At 42.1% G+C, this 21076-nt stretch overlaps 1 protein-coding gene across 5 annotated transcripts in view; it reads right to left on the bottom strand.

The window, feature by feature from the left end:
• Positions 1 to 18153, bottom strand: part of lnx1 (ligand of numb-protein X 1) — a 34113-nt gene extending 15960 nt beyond the window's left edge. For 2 of the 5 annotated variants that reach the window (XM_072389968.1, XM_072389970.1), the window contains exons 1-2: positions 17861 to 18153; positions 11164 to 11678 (exon numbers count right to left, since the gene is read on the bottom strand). In XM_072389968.1, coding sequence (XP_072246069.1) covers positions 11164 to 11618 — 455 coding nt within the window. In that variant the 5' untranslated portion in view covers positions 11619 to 11678; positions 17861 to 18153. Of the gene's footprint in view, positions 1 to 5974; positions 6120 to 11163; positions 11679 to 17860 lie in introns of those variants that run through there. The other 3 variants (XM_072389969.1, XM_072389971.1, XM_072389972.1) reach the window with 3 other exon arrangements.
• Between the last annotated feature and the right edge of the window lie 2923 nt (positions 18154 to 21076).

Below are 21076 nucleotides of genomic sequence, written 5' to 3'. Positions count from 1 at the left end.
AGAGCACCGACAGGCGCAAATCCTCCCTTGTTCCCTTATACTCCCCCCATCACCTCCTTTTTTTTTTCCACCACTCTCTACTGTACAGTAACAATCACCCATAATGCTTTCGGGGACTCGGTGGTCGCGCTGAAGTATGCTGGCTGCAACACAAACAGTCCTGTTCTTGTGATGTGATATAAACACCAGCTCACAACTCATCAAAGCCCGTGAGATTTTCCAATCCTCTTTAGGGGTGAGTGGATTATCCTTCCTAACCCAAATACTCTCCCTGCTCCCTGGCCGCCACGGACAGTCGTGTTGGGCCACACTCCCTGTAAAGTGCAAATTACCCCCACTGAGGTAGTAATTCTGGGTCAGACAGTCAGATAAAGAAATTAACTTAATTTTTGCTGTGTATTTTCACAACTGTTGGAATAAAAAAAGCAATTTTTGGGGGATTCTAAATAATTGTTTGTCAGCAAGCTAATTTTTTGTCTGTTAGCACACAACCTTTGTGTGACCCTCTCTCATCTCGCTACTTTTTGAAAATGAAAGTAGCAGCAGGCACCTGTTCCAGGTTACTTTCTATTGCTCTTGAAAAAATTCCTGCGACGCCTGTCATGCAAGGCAGAAAGAAGAAATATTTCCAGTAACACAAGGATCCTGAAGGTAACCCGCAGGTTTTTCTCACCAAAAAATCTGTGGAATACAGCGAGTGTGTATGTGGAGCGTTTCTTTGTGACAACATGTGCTGAGTGTATTCTTAGAACACTAATGAATGTGGAAACACACAGACACAGTTAGTGATATATCTCCTTCTTAGTCATTTTAGAGCTCAGAGACATGCTTTTGCCTGCAGCTAAGTTAACTTAAAAAGATAGTTTTAACCAACTGCCCGGCCAAAGAAAAAGAAGAACTCTTTCAGCTTTTCTTACTACTCACTGCACCTACAACACAGAACAGAAAAGCAAAGTCAGAAAAATAAGCTTTAAAATCAAGTAATTCTTTATGGAACCTGGCATTGCTGAACATTTAAACCAGCTGATTCAGGTAGAGACTATCTCTATGTGACAGCTTAAGGCTAAGGCCCAAGTGTAGCCTCTTTAAGAGCAACAACAATATCAATAAAAAAAATACCGGGTCTGGTGAAGCAGCTGTGGATGTAACACACCCGCAGAACCCCACAAAATAGTCACGTTTGGGAAGGGATGCTGGCCAATAATTCAATTTGTTGATAAAGGCATGAATTAAATATTTTTTGTTAATTAGATTAGTATATCAATTACCCCCTTTCCACACACAAGGGCCACATGCCAAACACATAAAGTTAAGTTTGATTTGGAGAGTATAGACAGAATGATAGATAAATAGTGCAAGAGGGAGGAGAGCGGCATAAAGACAGAGTAATCCAGTTAATGATGAACTAGAGGAGTGTTAATCAGGGGATGCGCCGGTGTGTTGACTGGATCCGCCTGCTTTGAGGGGTAATCCCATCTGCTGCATGAGGAGGGGGTGAGGTGACATTCAGTGAGCACAGCTTTCCTGAGACAGAGCTGCTATATTCATGTCAGGAGTAGGGGTCTGCTGGTTGTAACTCCTAAGCAACAAAACAAAAGGGAACATGTGGAGCAGCAGATAAGCCTTTGCGTTTTAATTTTCCATTGTGCTCCTGTCCAGTGAGAAGAGGCTGCACAGTTCTGGCATGCTTAATGCCTCTGAGTGTTTACCTGTGCCGAGGAGCACGAGCCTCCCAGCAAGCATGTCAGTCGAGTCAGCCAGTTAGAAGCGGCCCAAACTCTGAGTCATGCTTTCTCTGACCAATCAATATGTGTGATCATCATTTGAGCCCTGACCCCATGATCAGGCTGGAATAATATTTATGCAGCAATTACTGTATCAGTGTCTGGTTTCCACCAAGAGGGCAATCTCTACCTGAAAAAGAGCAGAGGAAGTACTAGAACTGATTTATTCACTGCTGCCCAACTGAGCTGGATCTAAGTTTACTCATACACCCTATATATATCCGCCTCAACAGTAGCTGCTTTCCTATCCTGCAGTCTTGTAGTAAGAGTTCATTCCTCTCGCTCAAGTGCCATCAGCTCCAACTGTAATCCCCTATACAGTGCATACAGTGCATGATCATAGAGAATCCCCTCAAGGCTGCTGTCTCACATTCCTCTTGGCGCCTTTTCGCCTATATTTCTTTCTTTATGCCACACAGGCCCTTGGCAGTGTCCTGGTTTCTCTCTCTCCACGTGCCATGGTACAAATGCCTGAACCACAGCCAGCACTGGTCAGCCCAACCTAAAGCCCTGGCATTGACTGGGACACTGTTCACGTGAGAGATTAGCTCTGCACTGCTCTCCTCTCTGCTGTCAGTTACAGTCTGGTGGCTGCCAGGCCTCTCATATGGAACCCTTTCCAGAGATTAACCTGCTGCAGACAGGAGGCTGAAGAAGTTAAACATGTCAAGCCTCAAAACCCCATAAACAACAGCCAGACTTTTAACCAGCCAGAGGCAAAGGTTAACAGACACCTATTTTCACAACACACCCATCCTCAGTGATACAGCTAAGAAAGTAGGGCACCTGATATGAATGATTCAGCACAGATATGAAAACACGCTGCACTGCGGAAACAAATAAATGTTTGACTTAAGTAGAATGCTTTTTTAATGAAACACCAAACTCAGTCACATCTCTGAGCATTTCCTGGATGCTGACACTAATAGATGTTCACCTTGCTGTCTTTCTGCTTGAACAGTGACACATCTGACAGGAAAACACTCTGACCTGCTGCTCACTTCTCCTCATGAATAAATGAATACATGCACATTTCACCTGTTCTTTGTGACTGTGTACTAATGCTGCACACCTCACAGTCAAATCTGTATTTTGCTTTGTTGTTGTTTTATGTGGAGTGTAATGTGAGATTCAAGTTTAGTCTGTTTTTTAAACATCCTTTTTTCTTCTGCATCCTCTCATGTTTGACTGTGCCGTTGCTCGTTGACTCGGTGCACCCATGCATAAAAAGAAAACTCCCATGATAGACACACTGAATATGCTTCAAACCAAGCAAAGGAGTCATTACTTAGATTTTTCTTTTTAAAAGCTGCACAAGTGGTTAAAAGGGGTACGTGGCCACTCTCCTACTGGGCTTAAAGTATTTTGTGCCTGCTAAATTCAATATGACAAGGAGAGCTGCCTGACTTCAGAACAGGGATTAATATTTAATCCAGACAAAAGTCTAATTAGCAAAGCCTGCCCCAAACGTCCAGACACATGAGGCCAAAGAGGGCACGGCATGGTGCTTAGCCTTTGACTCGCGGCAGACCTGGTATAAACAAATGATTGGTATTGTTCAGACTCAATGAGCGCGCGGCGGCCGGGTGGCTAATCCTGTTAGGATGCGTCCATGCTGAAGATGTCCGGAACACTGGGAGAGCGCACATCTCGTTGTGATCAAACACCTCCGAGATGAGGGCTGAAAGGACGGAAGCTAAGCTAATCATAGTGTTTAAGACATTTCAGCCCAGGCTCAGAAATGAATACAGATTAATCATAAATACTCTACAGCACTGCACTGCTATTATCAAGGGAGGCCGTGTGGGCAGGGGGAGGGAATGAGCAAAGTCTAGTGTGTGTGTTTACAGGAAGAATATGATAACCCAGTTGCTCTCCCCTTTAAGGAAGGGTTGTGTTCATTGCAATATAGATATTTGTATGAAGCATTCTATCAAGAAAAACATGTTCTCCCTTTGCAATGTTAGTTACATCTACACATAGCAAGTAGAGTCTGTATACAAGCCAGACCATGCATAGTGATGTGTGAGTGAGACGGATTGCAGCCGCTCTCATGTTTTCCACGTAATATAAACTAACTGTAGTCATCACATAAATTGAAAGACGTCAGAAAAAGAAAGAGGGGAGGGAGAAAGAAGAGTGAGAGGGGGACGGAGAAAACGGAGGCAGGCAGAGGCGGTCGTTGTACAGGCGGAGCTGGAGGCTGCTCCTGTCAACAGTATGGATAAAGACAAATGGTGTGCCACTGCTCTCCAGTCAGGCAGAAAAACACCACGTCCGCGTTTGTCTGCTCCTGGTTTCTCTCTCTGTCATGTCATAATCAGCAAAAAACCTCACTGTCACCGGCACAGAAACGCTCCACAACACACACTGTCAATATCCCTCACTTTGAGGGTTTCCTGAGCGCTAGAGATGAGTCCAAGGATTTTATTTACAAACAAGCCCTCTCTGAAAGAGCCCACGTACTGGACGTGCTTGGTGCCATCACCATGGCAGCCGTATGTATGGCCAGATGGAAGGTAGGCACAGGAAGTAACCCCAAACCCTTCTGTATTCTTTCATCTCCCCTTTCTTCTCTCCTCTGCTGTAATGCTCATCCACGTCTTTTCCATTCTTCTTGCATCCATCTGTCATTCTTTCCACACACACTCAAATGTAAGGACTATACCTCTTCTACTTTTCATCTTCTAACCTCATCAGTCCCCCCTTCCTCTCCTCTTAGCTTTGGCATCTATTGCTGTCTAACATGGGCTCCTGGTGTCTGCAACAGCTAAAGCCCCACTCAGTGGAAAGAGAGCATACAATAAAATGTGGGGATTTGCTTGGCGCTCCATTGTTCCATGTATTTATGCAGTATAATGGGACATTTTCGTCACACTGGAAAAGAGAGCAGTAGACCAGCTCAGGGTTCAGAGAGCTCAGGCTCCACATGGAGCTGCTGAATGTAGTCAACATTAGCTCCCACACAATGAATGTCAGGGGGCCAATACAGAGCTCCAAACACTGTCCAGAGGAAGAGGAGCCAAGATTAAAGGTAGCGTGACGTATAGTGTGGTGTCAAAGGGTCACTTAAACATTGCATTATTTATTGTAATAAGTTGATCAATGTATCAATTTAGATCAGTTCAGCCATTATTTAGCTTCTTCACAATCAGCCGATCAGCAAATAGGTTAACATCAACCAATGAGAAATGGCAGATATATATCTGATGTGTCCTGATGGTGTTTCATTGACCTCAAACTGACCAGATTTATTTACCTTTAATTTAGATGGCCACAAAAAAATGTTGTTGGAGAATGTACAGCAAACCCTAAAAAGTAACTGAGTCTTTTGAAAAGTTTCAGGATCTTTTCATGTGGAAGGATCATAATCATGAAGAGTAAGAAATTGTGCCAATTCAAGGTTAGTATGATGAGGCTAAAATACTTGTATTTCTTTCGTTCAGTTATTTTTCATGATGTATATTTCAGTGTTTCCCTGTCATTAAAGGGAAAAAAAAACAAAGAAAAATGATTGGTGTAATCTATCGGCGACATTTTTTTCTCTTTAACCACGACATCTGTAATGGACCAGAATTGCAAAATTCATACATCCCTAATTTCTTTTAAATGAAAAATGAATTGTGCATATAGGATTGTGTGATGCGCAATGATGTGATCCGAGAGAAGCAAATCATAAATTTTTAGAGCTGAGGTGAAAGTCTATTCCACAAACAACCACACAGTAGTAACAGTTGTGCCAGACACAATATACATATAGTATTTAAAGTCTGTCGCTTGGAGCAAATGCGAGCTGACATTTTGCTCCCATCAATACAGCAGTTACACACTCACTCACGTGCTGCTGAAGAGAGACTAGGAAAGGGAGAGATGCCATGCTGCAGTGTTGCTCTGTAGCATCCAAACTGTCCCGAACAGCACAAAGCACTACCTGCTGGTTCTGCTGTATCCCAGTGCCACGGCAACCAGTGACCAAACACAGAGGAACACCCTGACTCTTCATGTGATGATCACGAGGTAAACACTGCTACACGCATGAGTGTGCTGCCTGCACACACAAACAGATGGCTGCAAGAAGTGAGGGAAATGAACAACAGCACCTTAACAACTGCAGGGTGTGTTGATGGATGGGGAGGGATGAGGTGATGCTGGTGAATAGGATGCAGGAGGAGGCTGAGTGTTGTACTCACAGTTCTGAATAGAGGATGTGCAGGTTGCCCAAATTGTCTGTGTAGTTGGCCGGGCTGAGCCAGGGCAAAACCAGCAGCAACAGAGCCTTCATGATCAACGTTCAGCTCTTTTTCCTCCCTTCCCCACCCCCCCAACTCTCGGTTCCCTTGTTCTCTTCTCTCTGAACTGTGGTTGTCTCCTCTCCTGGTCCCCCCCTCCTCTCCCTCCCCCTCCTCCACCTCCAATTCTCCGACCCTGGCCGTACTGACTTCCCCCTCCCCTCCTCCTCGCCTGCCTTACTTCCACTGAAGCGCTCTCAGATGCAACTTCCTACCTTTTCAGCTTCTCTTTCCCCCCTCTGTTCTCCAACACCCCTTCTCTACTTCTGTCTGTGCGAGTTTCCGCCTCAGGCTGGCTGCCTGGTCATCTCAGCTGCAGAGGCAAATGGGCCAGTTGCCAGAGGTTGAAGACGGAGTGAAGGAGGAAGAAGCAGCAGAAGCAGGTGCAGAGGAGAAGTCCCGTTGTGGCACAGCAGGAGGAGGAAAAAGTGCAGGAGGAAGAGGAAGGAGACCCATGCAAAGGTGGCACATTTGGAATACAATTTGAGATGTGCAGCCCTTTAATCTGCTCTGGGCACTGGCGAGTTGTAAGAGGATTTGTGCTCGTATGCGTGTGTGTGCATGTCTATCTCCCTTTCTGAGTGAGAGTGTGTGTGTGCGTGTGTGTGTATGTCAGAGAGAACAGCGCAGGCTGTGACTTATACTGCAGCAGAAACCACTGAAGGGGGGGATGGAGCAGACCAAAACGAGATGGGGGGATGAAGCTACCTGGTGCTTCACTGATTGGCTCTGCCTTTTCCACATGTACGCACACACATACACCCTCAGACATGTATACACACACATACCACCTCTGCATTTACCCCTGCTGCCTGCACATACAGTGGCCCCTGTGATGGAGAGGATAAAGGGGAGGGAAGAAAAATGTTGCCTTCCATACCCTCCACCTCTCTCCAATGATGGACTGTTCCCAGTGCAGCAGATTGGTCTGATCGCTCAAAAGAATCTGCCTACATGAGTGGGAAAAAAATAATAATAAAAGGCAGAGCATAACCAAAACACACAGGCAAATCAGTAATCTCTGCAGGGTTGGGAGCTTGCTGTTTCAAGTGACATGAATGAGAAAGACGAGGATAGAAAGGAGAGGATTTGGAGTGAGTCTTTAATGAATCAAGTGAAGATTTGATTGACTCACCCAGTCATTCATCTACAGTTTCATTCATTTTTAGAATATATAAGGAGGCAGTGAAAGATAAAGGGTAATCTGTAATTCATCATAACAAAGGTTATTCGCCATCACCACCTGTTTTGATTGATTGTGCCTGAATCTGGGAACTGGGGAGGGACTGGGGGGTGAGAGGTGTTGACACACTGTGATAGGTGCTGATGGCAGCAACCAGCATTAACCTGAAGATTTGACTTGATTATAAAAACATTAGACAGATGCTAATAGTTGGGTGGTTGTTTGAAGTGTTGAAGGATTGCTTTCATCCTTTTCTGTCTCTTTCATCTGGCTGTATAAGAGGAAAAAAAAACTTTGAGTAGGAAACACAGGATATCTTATCTGTTTTCATTCCTTTCTGTTTAATCTAACCCTTAAACCCTTTTCCACTACTGTTTATTTTAACACTTCGATATTATAGCAAGCCGGTTTTCATTAATAGTAAAAAAAAAAATTTAATAGCTTCTTCTCCTTTTTCTTTCTTTTCATAATTTTTTTCTTCTTTTATCTTTTCTTCCCTACTGTCATCCAATTTACATAACTCCGTCTGTTACCCTCGAGAAAGTCATTTAACTGGTGTAAATACCCTGTCTGAATAAATATTTCATGGATGGAGGTAGTGTGGTTACAGGCAAGCTTCGCCGACATGCACGTCTGTGTGTTAATGCATGCACGCGTGCATACTGAGGCATAAGTTGTCCTGTGGTATTTGAACAGAGCACACAGCAACAAGACCACAGGGCACGCAGGAAATGGAAAAGTAATTGGATTGTGACAGGATGCAGTTTTGTGAACAGAAGCCAGTTTGTCCCTCAGGAGTCATTTCATGCACTCACACATTAACTCCATCTCTCAAAAAAGGCATCACAACTTACACATGTATACACATTCTCTCTCATCTGATTATTCTTTTCCATTTCCCACTAACAGCAGCCAATTCCTCATATTGATTGGATGTAATTTTTTTTGTTTTTTTAGATATGCAGCATATTCTGGGACAATCTTCAAATTCCAGTTTAGAAAGACAACCCAACAAGAGAGGTACTATGAGTACAAAGCATGGGGCAGCATGGAGTACGGCAGAGGAGGTCAGGGCAACTCTGCAAGTGTTAGCAGTGTGCCAGTGAGTGTCCGCTCCCTTTTCCTTGAGCTTTTTTGTCAATATCTATTGTAGGACCACCTACAATATTCTACCATCTACCATGATGTGAGGAAAATCTGCTAAATTTTTTCCCCCTCAAGAAACTCTGAAAAACCAGAGGTACCAAGACCGATGCTCTATATTAAAGAAAGTATTCTGATCAGCAGATTCTGATGCGTTATTCCTTTCACACCACTCCATTTCCCCAGCACGTTTTGTAAAAATCAGCCTGTTAGTTTTCTTGCTGACAGACAGACTGATGGTACTTTTTCCAAGTTAATAATTGTCACTAAAGAACAAATAGAAGAAAACACTAACATGCTCAAGCAGTAATCCATTGATCCATATATACCCACTTAATCCAATTTAGGTTCGTGTGGGGGGAGGGGGGCTGGAGCCTATCCCAGCTGTCATTGGGTGAGATGCAGGGTACACCCTAGACAAGTTGCCAGTCCAACACAGGGCCACAAGGAGACAAACAACAATCATGCATGCTCACAATTGGGACAATTCATAATCATCAATTACCCTAACATGCAGGTTTTTGGGCAGTGGGAGGAAACCAGACTACCAGAGAGAACCCACACATACACAGGGAGAACATGCAAACTCCACACAGAAAGGCCACAGCCACAGACAGGAGTTGAACCTGGAACCCTCCTGCTGTGAGGTGACAGTGCTAACCAACACACCACCATACAGCCTGAAGGCAGTAATATTCAGTAAAATATACACACACAAAAATGACTTGACTAATAAAAAAAAAATATGTGAAAGAGAGAAAAGCAGTTTTAAGCTTTACAGACAGACAACTCATGCGCATGTAGTGATCTGTAAATGGCTACAAAAAGAGGAAGAAAATAATATGTCACAGCTAAAGAGTTGGGTTCTTTCTGCCTGAATTCTTTGCAAGCCCTTAAAGCACGAAGTAACAAAGCTGACAAGAAACACCACAGATCACATACTGTAGCTAAGATTTTGTATTTGATTAAAGTAGATGTGTACTGAATGACAATTCCTCCATCCAAAGGCCAGTAAAGGTCATGAATGATTAGATTAGTATAAAATCAGCTCTGACCAGATGGTGAGGCTGTCTCAGTCATTACAGTTCCTGACCCACTGCCAGACTTTGGGGTAGCAACAGCCAGGGATGATGCACTGTGTTATCATTTGCACCAAAATGCAGGCAGAGAGAAGAGTGATGCCATACACATAGTTTGTGAGATTCATCTTGATGTCTAAATTGGCTTTATTCCTATAATACCTGTTCTGAGTGTCCATCATTTCTGGGATGGGAAAACCTTTCTCGGCAGAGCTGAGTTTTATCTGATTGGTATGTCTCATACAAATTTTAAGAATGACAGAATAGCACAGCTCCAACTCTGCAATAAAAGGCATTTTAGAATTTCATGCTGTCAGAAAGAATGTAGATGTGAGCTCGCATTTTGATTTCAGTAACATTAACACAGTAGATACTGTGCAAAAAGAGGTAAAGGCAGTTAACAAGTAGGGAGACCTAAGTAATGCAGATGTGCTCCACAAATGACACCAATATATTTAAAGTGCACGAGAATAACGTGGCTTGACCTCCATAGTTACTGCCACTTAAACATTAAAATACATCCCACTTGTGTAAAAATAATCGTTGCCCAGTGACTTGGTTACTTTTACGGAGCTACATTCATCATTATTACAAGATTTTGGCGGTCCAAGTTCAAATAACAACCTCTTCGTAGATGCGTAGACAAGTTTGTGGCCATGCTGGAAAAAAGTCATTGGTATGGAAATTAGATGCAATAACTAGTCTCCTGAGTTTGCATCTGACATTTGCTTGACCCATTTAGCCGCTCCAACTTCTCCCTGCTTGCATACCATGACAACAAGACACTTTTTCCACTTTTTGTTTCCTTAAGTTTATCATCAGTCTTACTTTTTCAAACTCAATATGTCATTCCAAGAATGCTAACCAGCACTGTTAAACAGAAACCGTTCAACCAATAGTACACTTAATTTATTGTCACGGCCACTGGAGCGTGACAGAAAGGTTGAAAATGGATATTTCACTGAAACCTTTTTACATCCTTGCACACAATGCGCAGAGTCATCTCTGTGGACATGGCCCCTCACCTCCACAGATAACGCTCTCTAACTATGGGAGAGCAGCCGAATCCTTCTGGGAGGCAGTCTCAGAGATCCACACCTCATTATAACGTTCACACTACATGAGGGAATGGAGTGGTGAAAATACAGACCGTGGGAAGGATGAAGTAGAAAAGACGGTGTTAGAGAAGAAGAAGCATCTGAGATGAGTTTATGCTTTGAGCAACTTGTGTTTGGAATGTTTTAAATGCAAATGGAAAGGAAATCCTCAGCTGCCTGTGTGTGATGTTTGGTGAGATATATTAATCATCCCAGCAGTATTAGGGCGAAGGGAGTGTTAATGAGCATTAGTGAAAGTAGACCAACACTGAGAAACACCAAAGAACTACCTTTTAATGACATATAAGCAGAGGAGCTGGGCCTGGTTAGATGAAAGCCTGGTCGGAGGAGGAGCTCTCCGCTTTGGGACTGGAGCTGCAGGTAAATTATGACGGGCAAAAGAGGGTGGGAAACTTAGAGTAGGTGTTCACTGCAGGTCAGTGTGGTTTTTATAGCAGATAGCAAGAACAAACAAGAGAGACAGAAAACTAAAGACAGAGGCTAAAGTGCTTGCTTACATGTTTGATAAGATCATTGATTATACCTTAGTTTCCTTAGTAGGTGGTTGAACTGTTTCTTCCAGCCTACCTGCTTTTGATGTGGTCTTCCAGTTCACCACGAGGCAAGGTTTCAGTGCAATGGTCAATGAAGGGGCAGGCTACAGTCAGCTTGTCCAGCAGCTTGTGCACCAGAAGGCTAGGCTTCCTGCAGCTCTGCAGCATGAGGGGCGTGCGGCACACAGGGCAGAAATCGCTTTCCAGCAGGAAGCTGGTGAGACACTCCTGACAGTAGGTGTGTCCGCAGGGCGTGTCCAGAGGCCTGATGAGCGGCTGCAGGCAGATGTGGCAGACAAGGTCATCGTCCACCTCGTCCTTGTAGAGGTACTCATGGTTTTCCTCCAGCTTGTGACTGTGGCCGCATGATGCACACAGGTCAGGGGGCGGAGACAAGAGTCCATACTCCGAAGGGGAGAGAGGAGGAGCCGATGCTTCGGCCATCACCGTGGCAACGTCAGGCTGTGCGCTCTCTTCCTGTATGCTCATCTGGAAGGCATGACTTGGCTACACCATGTTGGATTTGGTAGGATCATTAGATGGGAAGATCTGTGAGGATTAGAAGTACAGTGAGTATAAAGATGTAGAAGGGCTCCAGAAAGATCAACATCACAGTTAGCACTCAAAATGGAGCCAGATTTAACAACCTCATATGCTAGTTTAGGTTAAAACAATATTGTTTAACACTTTTGCAAACCATGGATAAGTAATAATCCAATATGTCTAAATCTTGCACTGGCAGCAGCAGTATTTGATGCAAACAGCAAAGTGTCTGCTATTGTGCATGAGTCCACACCAGTAGGGTTGGAGGCATGGCGGAAGAAGTTGTGGGACCTTTGTCCTGGGAACCTTTGTCCTGGAATTGTCCAGAAACCTGAAATTCTCACATGGGAGCTAAACTAAGAGTTACTGACAAAGTGGGCCCAAAAAGAACGACTTTTCCCCATTCATAAACATCTTAAACCTTCAGAATTTCAGAGCAGTTAGGCCGAAAGCAATATATAATCAATTCAACATCACATCAATTTGAATCTGACAGTTTTCTCACTCTTTTCGCAACCGAAGAATGTCCATCATGCTCTGAATCATTTATTTGCATGGCGGGTGGTCAAAATATCCTGCCCCTGATCTCCCTCATCAGAGATTATCAGACAGTTTATGGCTAGGCATTAGTTTTACAAATATTTTAAATATGATAAGTGTTTGTGCAGGTTTTTTTTTAACTAATATTATTTTTTAACTAGTATTATCATTATTTATTATTTTGGAATTAGATTGCTGGACTGATCTTCAGTGGGATATATTGACCAGCCACAATGCATGTAATGATGCAGAGCAACAGAGACATGCTCTAGTTAGGAAAATAGGGACAAAATAAATAAGTTCCTGATGCAAAACATGACACAGCTTCCATCCATTTCCCCAATGTAACTCAGGGTTGTGAAGGGGCTGGAGCCTATCCCAGCTGTCAGTGGGTGAGAGACAGGGTACACACTGGACAGGTTGCCAGCCCATCCTAGGGTCAATTTAGAGACACCAGTTAACCTAATGTGCATGTTTTGGGACGGTAGGAGGAAGCCGGAGTACCCGGAGAGAACCATGCATACCTCCACACAGAAAAGCCCAACCGGGATTCAAACCAGGAACCCTTTTGCTGTGAGGTGACGGTGCTAACCGCCACACCACCTTGCAGCCCATGACACAGCGTGAAAGTCAAATGTTCTTATGTAGTGTTCCCTTGAACCTTTATAAAATATTGATCTTTGATTTGCTTCAGACGGTGAAAATCACTCTTTTGCGATGCCCTTGTGTGTAGCTTCACGGCCCTGTCCACAGTAATATAGGTATATTGTGAATCAATTTTGTCCTTTGTACATACACCTCTCATCTATATGACATTTTTAGTCAAAATAACTGAGTTTTTTTTTTAAATGCTTTCATATGTGTACACAATAAACAGATGTTTTGGGCATCTCAGCATAAGTTGCGCATGTCAACTGTTGCTTTGTGTAATGAATGTGCACTGGAAACTATAACAACAATGGCACACACAAACCGGTTTTTCTAATGTTTTTTCTGGGCTTTCATTGTCTCGCACAGTGATGTAAAGTTGAGCAACAACTCCACATCATCGTCTGTCCACACAAACAAATTCAATTCAATTAAATTTTATTTATATAGCACCAAATTACAACAATTGTCATCTCAAGGCAATTGTATTTGTCTTTTGGTTTTGCCATCGCACAAACTGATTCTAAAGGGTTTGCCCAAGGAGAGTCAGCTCTGTAGGCAGGCTCAGATATTCTTCTCATGTATTTTGTCGTGTCGTCACTGTGGATGTCGTCACCACCCACAGGTCTGGGATGATTATTTCATGGTTTGTAGGAATTTTTCATCAGGACGAAGACACTTTTTTCAAACAGAAGGAAAAATACCTGTCTAAAAAATTATTTTTGGTGAAGTTGAGGCCTAAGCTTATCTTCCCTGTGAGAATTTCTCCGTGCGTCTCTGAAGTGAGAGCACTCTGACCGCTACTGCAGGTATAACCTTGACTGCTCATAAGTACCTCTGACATCCCTACTTCAAATATACCCAAAATACCTTTAGGATTCAGTCTTTTTCATGTAATACCAGGTAATATGAGACAAATTTGTTTCTTTGATGTGATGAAAATGAAACAATGTGAGATTTTTAGATGGGGAAACGTCTCTATAGTGGAAGTGCTAACAAATCATTGACAATTTAAACATGAACAGATACTGAAGGTTAGCAGCCACAAGTCAAAACTCCATCGTGAATATGAGCTAATTGTAAATAAGCATAAAAGGAACATAAAGTAAGGTCCCTGAAAAGTGAGTTTAAGAGCATTACTTTAGTAAAATAAAAGAAAAGGACATGGAGGAAATAATTATCAGTGACATTATGGGCGAGAAAGTATTCATAAGCTTTTTCGCTTGAAGAGAGCAGGAACGCTGGAGTCTTCTCCTCTTCACAAACATGATGACTGCAAACAACTGCAGCAGTTGATGAGTGCTGCAGTCTCTTTTTTTCTCAGTTTGTTTGATTTTCACCACTGGAAAGGACGGGAGATACCTGCATCAAGAGATTTTTCTCTTGATGCAGAAACATCAATACTACTCATCTCAGCCGCCACTACAGACACAAATCCACACAGATAAGTCTCCAGCTCTCTGCTCAGTGGGCAGCATGACAATCACTCATCACTGTTAATCCATAGAGGAATATGGCATGATTTCAATCAATCCAAGTTATTGTTTACTGCTATTCAGGTTTACATTGTGCTCTGCATCACAAGCTTGCCAGTGTACACGTCATGTCGACAACAGGCAGGCTCCTCGAGCACATGGGCACAAACAGATGGGCTCAGTCAGGCACACGTCACCTTGGCAACAGAAATCTTGTTGGCTCTCCACTTGTTTTGTTTTTGGACCCGCTACTGGGTCTTGGCTGCTTAATGAGACACTAGATCTTGTTAAAAAACACCATCAACAGCAAAAGTTGTGAAGTCAACAAAATTCAATTGTAATGCAAGAGCTTGTTCTGTTTTAATTGAACACATTCCCATGATCTTGCACTCTTTCTTGGTAAGTAGTTTCTGAAAAGCACAGAAAACAGTAGACTTTGGTGTACAGCCCAGTACACTAACACATACAATTATGTGTCAGTGCATGTGCAAATCTTCTTTATATATAATCAGTACCAAGTCAGAACATAGGGACATGTGACTGCCATACAAATCAGTTTCCCTGATGTTTTGGGAGGGGAAAACTAATAAGAGGTGGCTGAGCAGTCTTAACAAAGATGAACTTTCCCTTTGAGAACTTGCGGTGACACAGCTGATTCATCACACACTGTGGCACCTGCCGCGTCTGAGGTCTGGCCTGATCTATGGAGCTGAGCACTTTCATCACAGGTAAAGCCAGAGACAGAGAAGGAAAGAGAGATAGAGAGATAATGTCTCCCAGGAAGAGATGGAAACATGAAAAAAGGGATTTAAAGAAAATTAAAAGTGAAGCTGGTTTGATGCTCTCTTCAGCATAATATCCTTCAAAGCCGTTTTCACATAAACATTTCGGAGTTTTCAAGAAATGTGCTGACAGTTTGGTCCAGGACTTTTTCTACAGTGATAGTTCAACATGCACTTCATTGTAAGAGATTCTCTTCTGGGGATGTGCTCTCACCGCTTAACATTTAGTGGAAGAATGTCTGGGTTGAAAGCAGGAGATGCAGGGCCTGATACAAAAAGTATGCTGAGGAAATCTCTGTTTTGTTCGCAGCAAATTAAGAATGGACTATGCGGCTCCTTCAGTGAGGCACCACAAGATGTATAATGTACCCATAGTGCGAGTGGAGAGCAACATGCACACACAACTATAGTGACATACTGTCTCACTCTGAGGTCATCCGGAGATATCACTAAGAAACTTGCTAGAAAATATCTGGTGTTACAAACAGAAGAGCAACGTCACCCTAACAATAACAAAACAGAAAAAAAAATCGTATTGTATGTTACATTTGTCTGTAAAAGCATAGATAACGTCTGCAGCACTGAAACAGCCTAACCTGAACCCAATAACTGTTACAGTTTGAGTTTGGAATGAGGATCATGCGATAACAATTCTCTCCTGCGCACAAATGCATGTAACTACAGGCAGAGGTGAAAAAACACGTTTGCCTCCACACACCCACTTTTCAGAATCGCATATTCAAAGCACACACCCGTGCCTGAGGACCATCAGCTCGCCAGCTTATTCTCAATCCTTAAAGTGAAAGGATGAAAGTGTTACAACATTCCTGTTGGACCACTGCTTATGCTAAAGACAATACATAAGAGTAGCTGAACTTTGACATACTCCTGATGCTTTACTAATAACTACACTGACAATTCAGTGTCCAAACAAAGAGGAGCAAGGTGGGGCGTTCAGGGTCCATAATTCATCTCCTGTCCTTACAGCTTTTCTGTTTCAGCTTTGATTGTAGAGTGAAAGAAAAAGCTATATTTTCATAGACTAGAGTATATGTAAATACAGTGAGACTTCAGCTCTTTCTTTGTCATTTAACCACAGTCATGTCAAGCTCTTCAACCTTTGAGAGCAGGGCGAGGTTTATGTTATCTATACCGTCTTCCTAACACATTGCAAATTTGATACAAATACAGCTTTTGATTCTGTCTCAGTTTTCTTTCCAGTGATCTGAGATTTGAAGATGATAATGAAACAAGACAGCTTTTTTTTTCCGAACGATTGACTGTGAAAAACAATCCTGTGACAAGGTAACTGTGCCTGCGTCAGCATTCCCCCTTTCAACAATGAGCTAGCATGTTGCCATGTTCACAGAAACCACATGCTCAATAACTGAAAATTAAGAAATATGTGTATAAATCAAACAAAACACACCCTTATGGTAAAAGGTCCAGTTTGTTTTTAGAGATAGGGTAGAGGGATTTCTTGTGTTAATCAGATACTTTAGTTGGCAAGGAGTTCACCTGTAGCAGGTGTGGTATTGCATTGTCAACAATAAACTATTCTGTGAGTCATTTTCAGAAGAAACTAATTCAACGGCTGACACACAGTGACAGGGCCCAGACTCAGGCGGTGTGAACAAGAGGTGGCTTATGATCTTATCAGTCAATCATCATATCATAAACTTAAAATAGTGCTACTTATTTAGTACTCTACTAGTTATTTCAAATGGCTCAAAAACCATAAGGACAAACAGCCATGAGGTAGCCAAGAGTTAAAGGCACCAAGTGTGTATATCAAATCCAACTCATAGATTCCAGCATAGTCTGTTGTGTTCAGACATGCCCTGAAACGCAGACAAATGCCAGTAAGCCATTTTTTCTCTTTCTATAGACAGAGATCTGCTTCGTTACCACACACTGTTGAAAAGACAACAGAAAAACAAAAACATCAGGTGGTATTTCTATGTAACAGGACAAATGAGAGGGTGAAACATTTGTGCATAAATAATTAAAAAGTAGATTTCAGTGTCTGCAAGATGCTCCCATCTAAAAACCTCAGAAGGACTCATTTCTGTGTCCCATTGAAAGTATTTTGAAAATCTCACTGAAAAGGCAAAACTATAGAATCCTTTATCTATTTATATTTTCAAATACATTTTTTCTGTCATAACCTTGACTCATTAAGATCTAGACCCACTTCCAATGTTACGTAACATTACGGGAACACAAAACTGCCCGTGTTGTAGCACGTTCTGTTCCATACAGAGGGAGTATATAGGATGTGTACTATAATTCTAACCCTTTCACTAATCTCTACACAAAGCTCTTGCGTATTTGTTAGTCTGTGCATGGAGGCTTGTCTCTAAATTCATAGTAATCTCCACAGTGAGTCTGAGCCAGACCTGACACCTCAGTCTGGGTGAACAGCTGTAGGCAGCTGTGAGCCTCTGTAAAGTGTCTCTAATATTAGAATGGCTGAGTGGCTCCTAACAGATTATACAGGACACATGCAGGTAAAAGAAAACTATGCATGTATGATAAAGTTGTAACTGCCCTTTATGTCCTACTCACACATAAAGGGCATGCAATAACCCACTTGTACGAACATGACTCCCATGCAAACAAGCCAGACCTGTAACATGCTCTGCAACAAAGTTTTATGACTGCTGAAATAATCAATTTAACCAGTGAAGCTTTTTTGGCAGTTACACACCTGAAAAGACTTGAAATGGGAAAGTATACTTACATAACTTCACCAGCGAAGTTCACTTTCAACACTGCAGCTCACCTCGGCAGGTAAAGTCTGGCAGTGAGTGTAACATTACACCATTCAAAGAGGAGGTGGAGAGGAAGGAGAGTTAAATGACTCACGAAAGTGGACTTTATCCCAGCCAGGGATCCTGCCGATTGGCTGTTCGATCTTCAGGTGAAGAAATTTTATTCTTCAGCCTGTCTTTTGGGAATTCTCCAACTCAAATCCTATATGAGGAGCAGTGCTCCTGTGTGAGCTCAGAGCCTCCTCACCTCTAACAGGTCAAGGTGATCAGGAAGTGTTGGAACAGAGGGGCGGAGTCAGAAAAGGTAAACAGGAGAACTGCCCAAACCTGCTTTGGGAGTTTGGGAGAAACTGGATTTCCCTCATTAGCATGGAGCAGAAACGAACAGAAATGAAATGGGGGACTGAACGGTTAAATAAAAAGCAGCTGAAATGTCTTTCTAAAGTGCACTTGTTGTACTCACAAACTAGAACATTTCTTTTTATGAAAGATTGAAATGTCAAGCAAAAGGGCACCAGAGGTTTAAGCCACATGTTCTGACAGGACCTCTTCAAGAAAACAATGAAGATGTAATAACTCACAAAGCCTTTTACACACAGACTGATTTACTCCAGACCATTTACTGAAACAAAGACGTGAATCTTGTTCTTTAACAGGAAGTCCAAAATCTAAATCAAATAATAAAGTCTTGGACAATGTAATCATGCACTGCAAGTATTTAAGCTTGTGCACATACAGACGGACTCTTAAATCCTTGTAGCTTGTGTTGGGCTTTTTTTTTGTTGTGGTTTGCTTCTCTTCGACAATAGCTACTTTCACAAAGCTCTGCGCGTGACAGGTCTTGTACAAAAACAGTGATTATCTTTTATTTCAGATGTGGTGTCCTTTGCATTTCGAAATCTTTTAGAAATTTTCTCATAAGGGCATAAGTAATAAGTAATGTTTCATAACGACACACTATCCTTTGATAAAGTTAACATACAGAATGGGGTATCATAGCTTCTATTAATTTGCATTTGTTACTGCGAGCATGCTAGCCTGCTAATGTAACATGTCTGCACTCGCTCAATGTGTAAAGCAAATTGAAACCTTATTACGAATTTGCATAATCTTATCTGTATATGAGAATTTATAGAAAAATTTAAGTTTTAGGGATAAGAAGTTTAACAGTTTTGTGAGGAACACAGTTAAAGAGCTGCTCCACCAATGTTGGAAGGATTCTCATGCACTCAGATAATCAAACTTTACACTCAGTGGATTGAATTGTCAAGTTTAAGAGTCACACCATGGATGCTGGGAGACATGCAGTCATAGTAGTTACTGTAGTTACGCTCAGTGGAATGAGTTTGTGAAAAGCAATGCTGATGTGGAGCTCAGGATCACCAGCAACAGCTGCCTCCGCACTTGTCATTTTATATCTGGTAGTTTTCATGGATTTTTAGCTGTTACAGGTGAGGCCTGCAATCATGACATGCTTACCAAAGTATGATGCTGTGCATGCTTAGTTTAAAATAATATAATCTACAGCCTGAAAGTGAAAATATTTTTAAGCAGCTTCCCAAGTAGACGCACCCCAATCAATCATCTCTGAATGCTACTCGTTCTTTCTGATGGGTGGTTAATAGCACTTTATTTATATGAGTGTATGTGTGTACTATGTACGGTGTGTGTATTTTGTCATTATTTTTTAGCAATTGCTAAGTGTATTTTCACCTTCAACTCACTTAGGTCCAGTTAACCTGTCAAGATTTTCAAGTAGCATGTATGTTGTACAGAAGAAAACCAACTTCTATTACATCCTGTTTTGGTGGTTTTCTTTGAATTCAGTCTGCCTGTTTTTTTTGGTTCTTACTAAAAAATCAGATAGGAGCTCCTCTACTGATGAACAAAACTTATTAAAGCTATTCCAGGGGACCTTTATAGTTTTCATACTACTCCCACATCCTTTTCCAAGTGAAGAGTATAATGTGACAGGATGTGCTGAGAGACAGGAAATGCCCATGAAATACCCCTTTTACTAACTTATACAGTACATGTGTATCGCTAGAGTCATTCAGAAATTTAGTTTCTTGAACTCTCAAGTTCTTTTTGAAGTACTGAGTCAAACCTGCATCCTGTTTCATTTCTGCTGATTCCTCAGCTCCCTGCTGTTGGAGTTTATCTAAACACTGTAGGGCAGGTGAAACCAATCCCTCCTTTCTCTCTTGGACGGTCTCTTTGCTTCCTCTTGTTTCGCCTTGCCTCTCAGGCCGACATACATACGGCAAACCCACTTTCCTGCTGGTTCCATCTCTTCTCAGCCGTGACTCACTTTCCTCTGACTCACTTTTCTCTAAATCTCTGGCAAAGATTCAGATTGCAGACAAGAACACAAAATAAGAGGCAGGCCCAAAGTTCCATTTTAACTTACAATTTTCCTTTAACACTGCACCCATATGTGGTGGTGTCAGTGCCAATTCCCTAAAAAACATGAATATTGACAAGCCACAACAAGGATTGTAAAGTATTTCCAAATAGACACAGCTGAGCAGGTACCTACTTGACTGCAGTGGTGGCATTCTTTCTTGACTTTGTAAAGTGATCCCCCAGCACAGGTAATGTATGGGTGAGGGAGTGAGCCTATTGAGATAGGACTACATGTGTTTTGAGATTCAATCCAGGAGAAAATAATCATTCCTTTGTCTAGTTGAAAGGGGCTATCCTCCACAAATCATGCCCATGAGGTCCTACCTCTCCCCAACAACCCTCAACACTCATTTTTATGTGGGGGACTTGTAATTTAGTCCAAAACAGTCCTAAATAACTTTTTAAGACAGACCTGGAGACCTTGCTGCTTAATGAAATACAATAATGGAATAATTGTACGACAGTTTATTTATGGTACATTAATTTTCTACCCCCTCTCAGTGTAATGTAAGCGACATCTTTGTAAATCAATTTTCTTCCAACTACAGTAAGTATTTATGATAATGACTTAATCATAATTGATATAATAAGGGCAAAAGGCAGGCTACAAAAGTCACAGGAGCCCAGTCTAAACAAACAAACAAAAAAAGCACCAGCCATCTATTTAAAGTGAAGTCGAAGGACGTGAATTGCAAGCCTTTCAACAAGACTCAGAAAGCATTTCAAAACTTGTCCTTGAACTCAACAAATAATCTCCTGGAAGCCTCTTTAGCTGTAAC

This window comes from Leuresthes tenuis, unplaced genomic scaffold, assembly GCF_036924035.1.
Source record: "Leuresthes tenuis unplaced genomic scaffold, fLeuTen1.0.hap1 SCAF_7, whole genome shotgun sequence".
Taxonomy (NCBI): Eukaryota; Metazoa; Chordata; class Actinopteri; order Atheriniformes; family Atherinopsidae; genus Leuresthes; species Leuresthes tenuis.
Note: the sequence above shows the minus strand (reverse complement) of the source record. Positions and strands in the feature narration are given on the sequence as shown.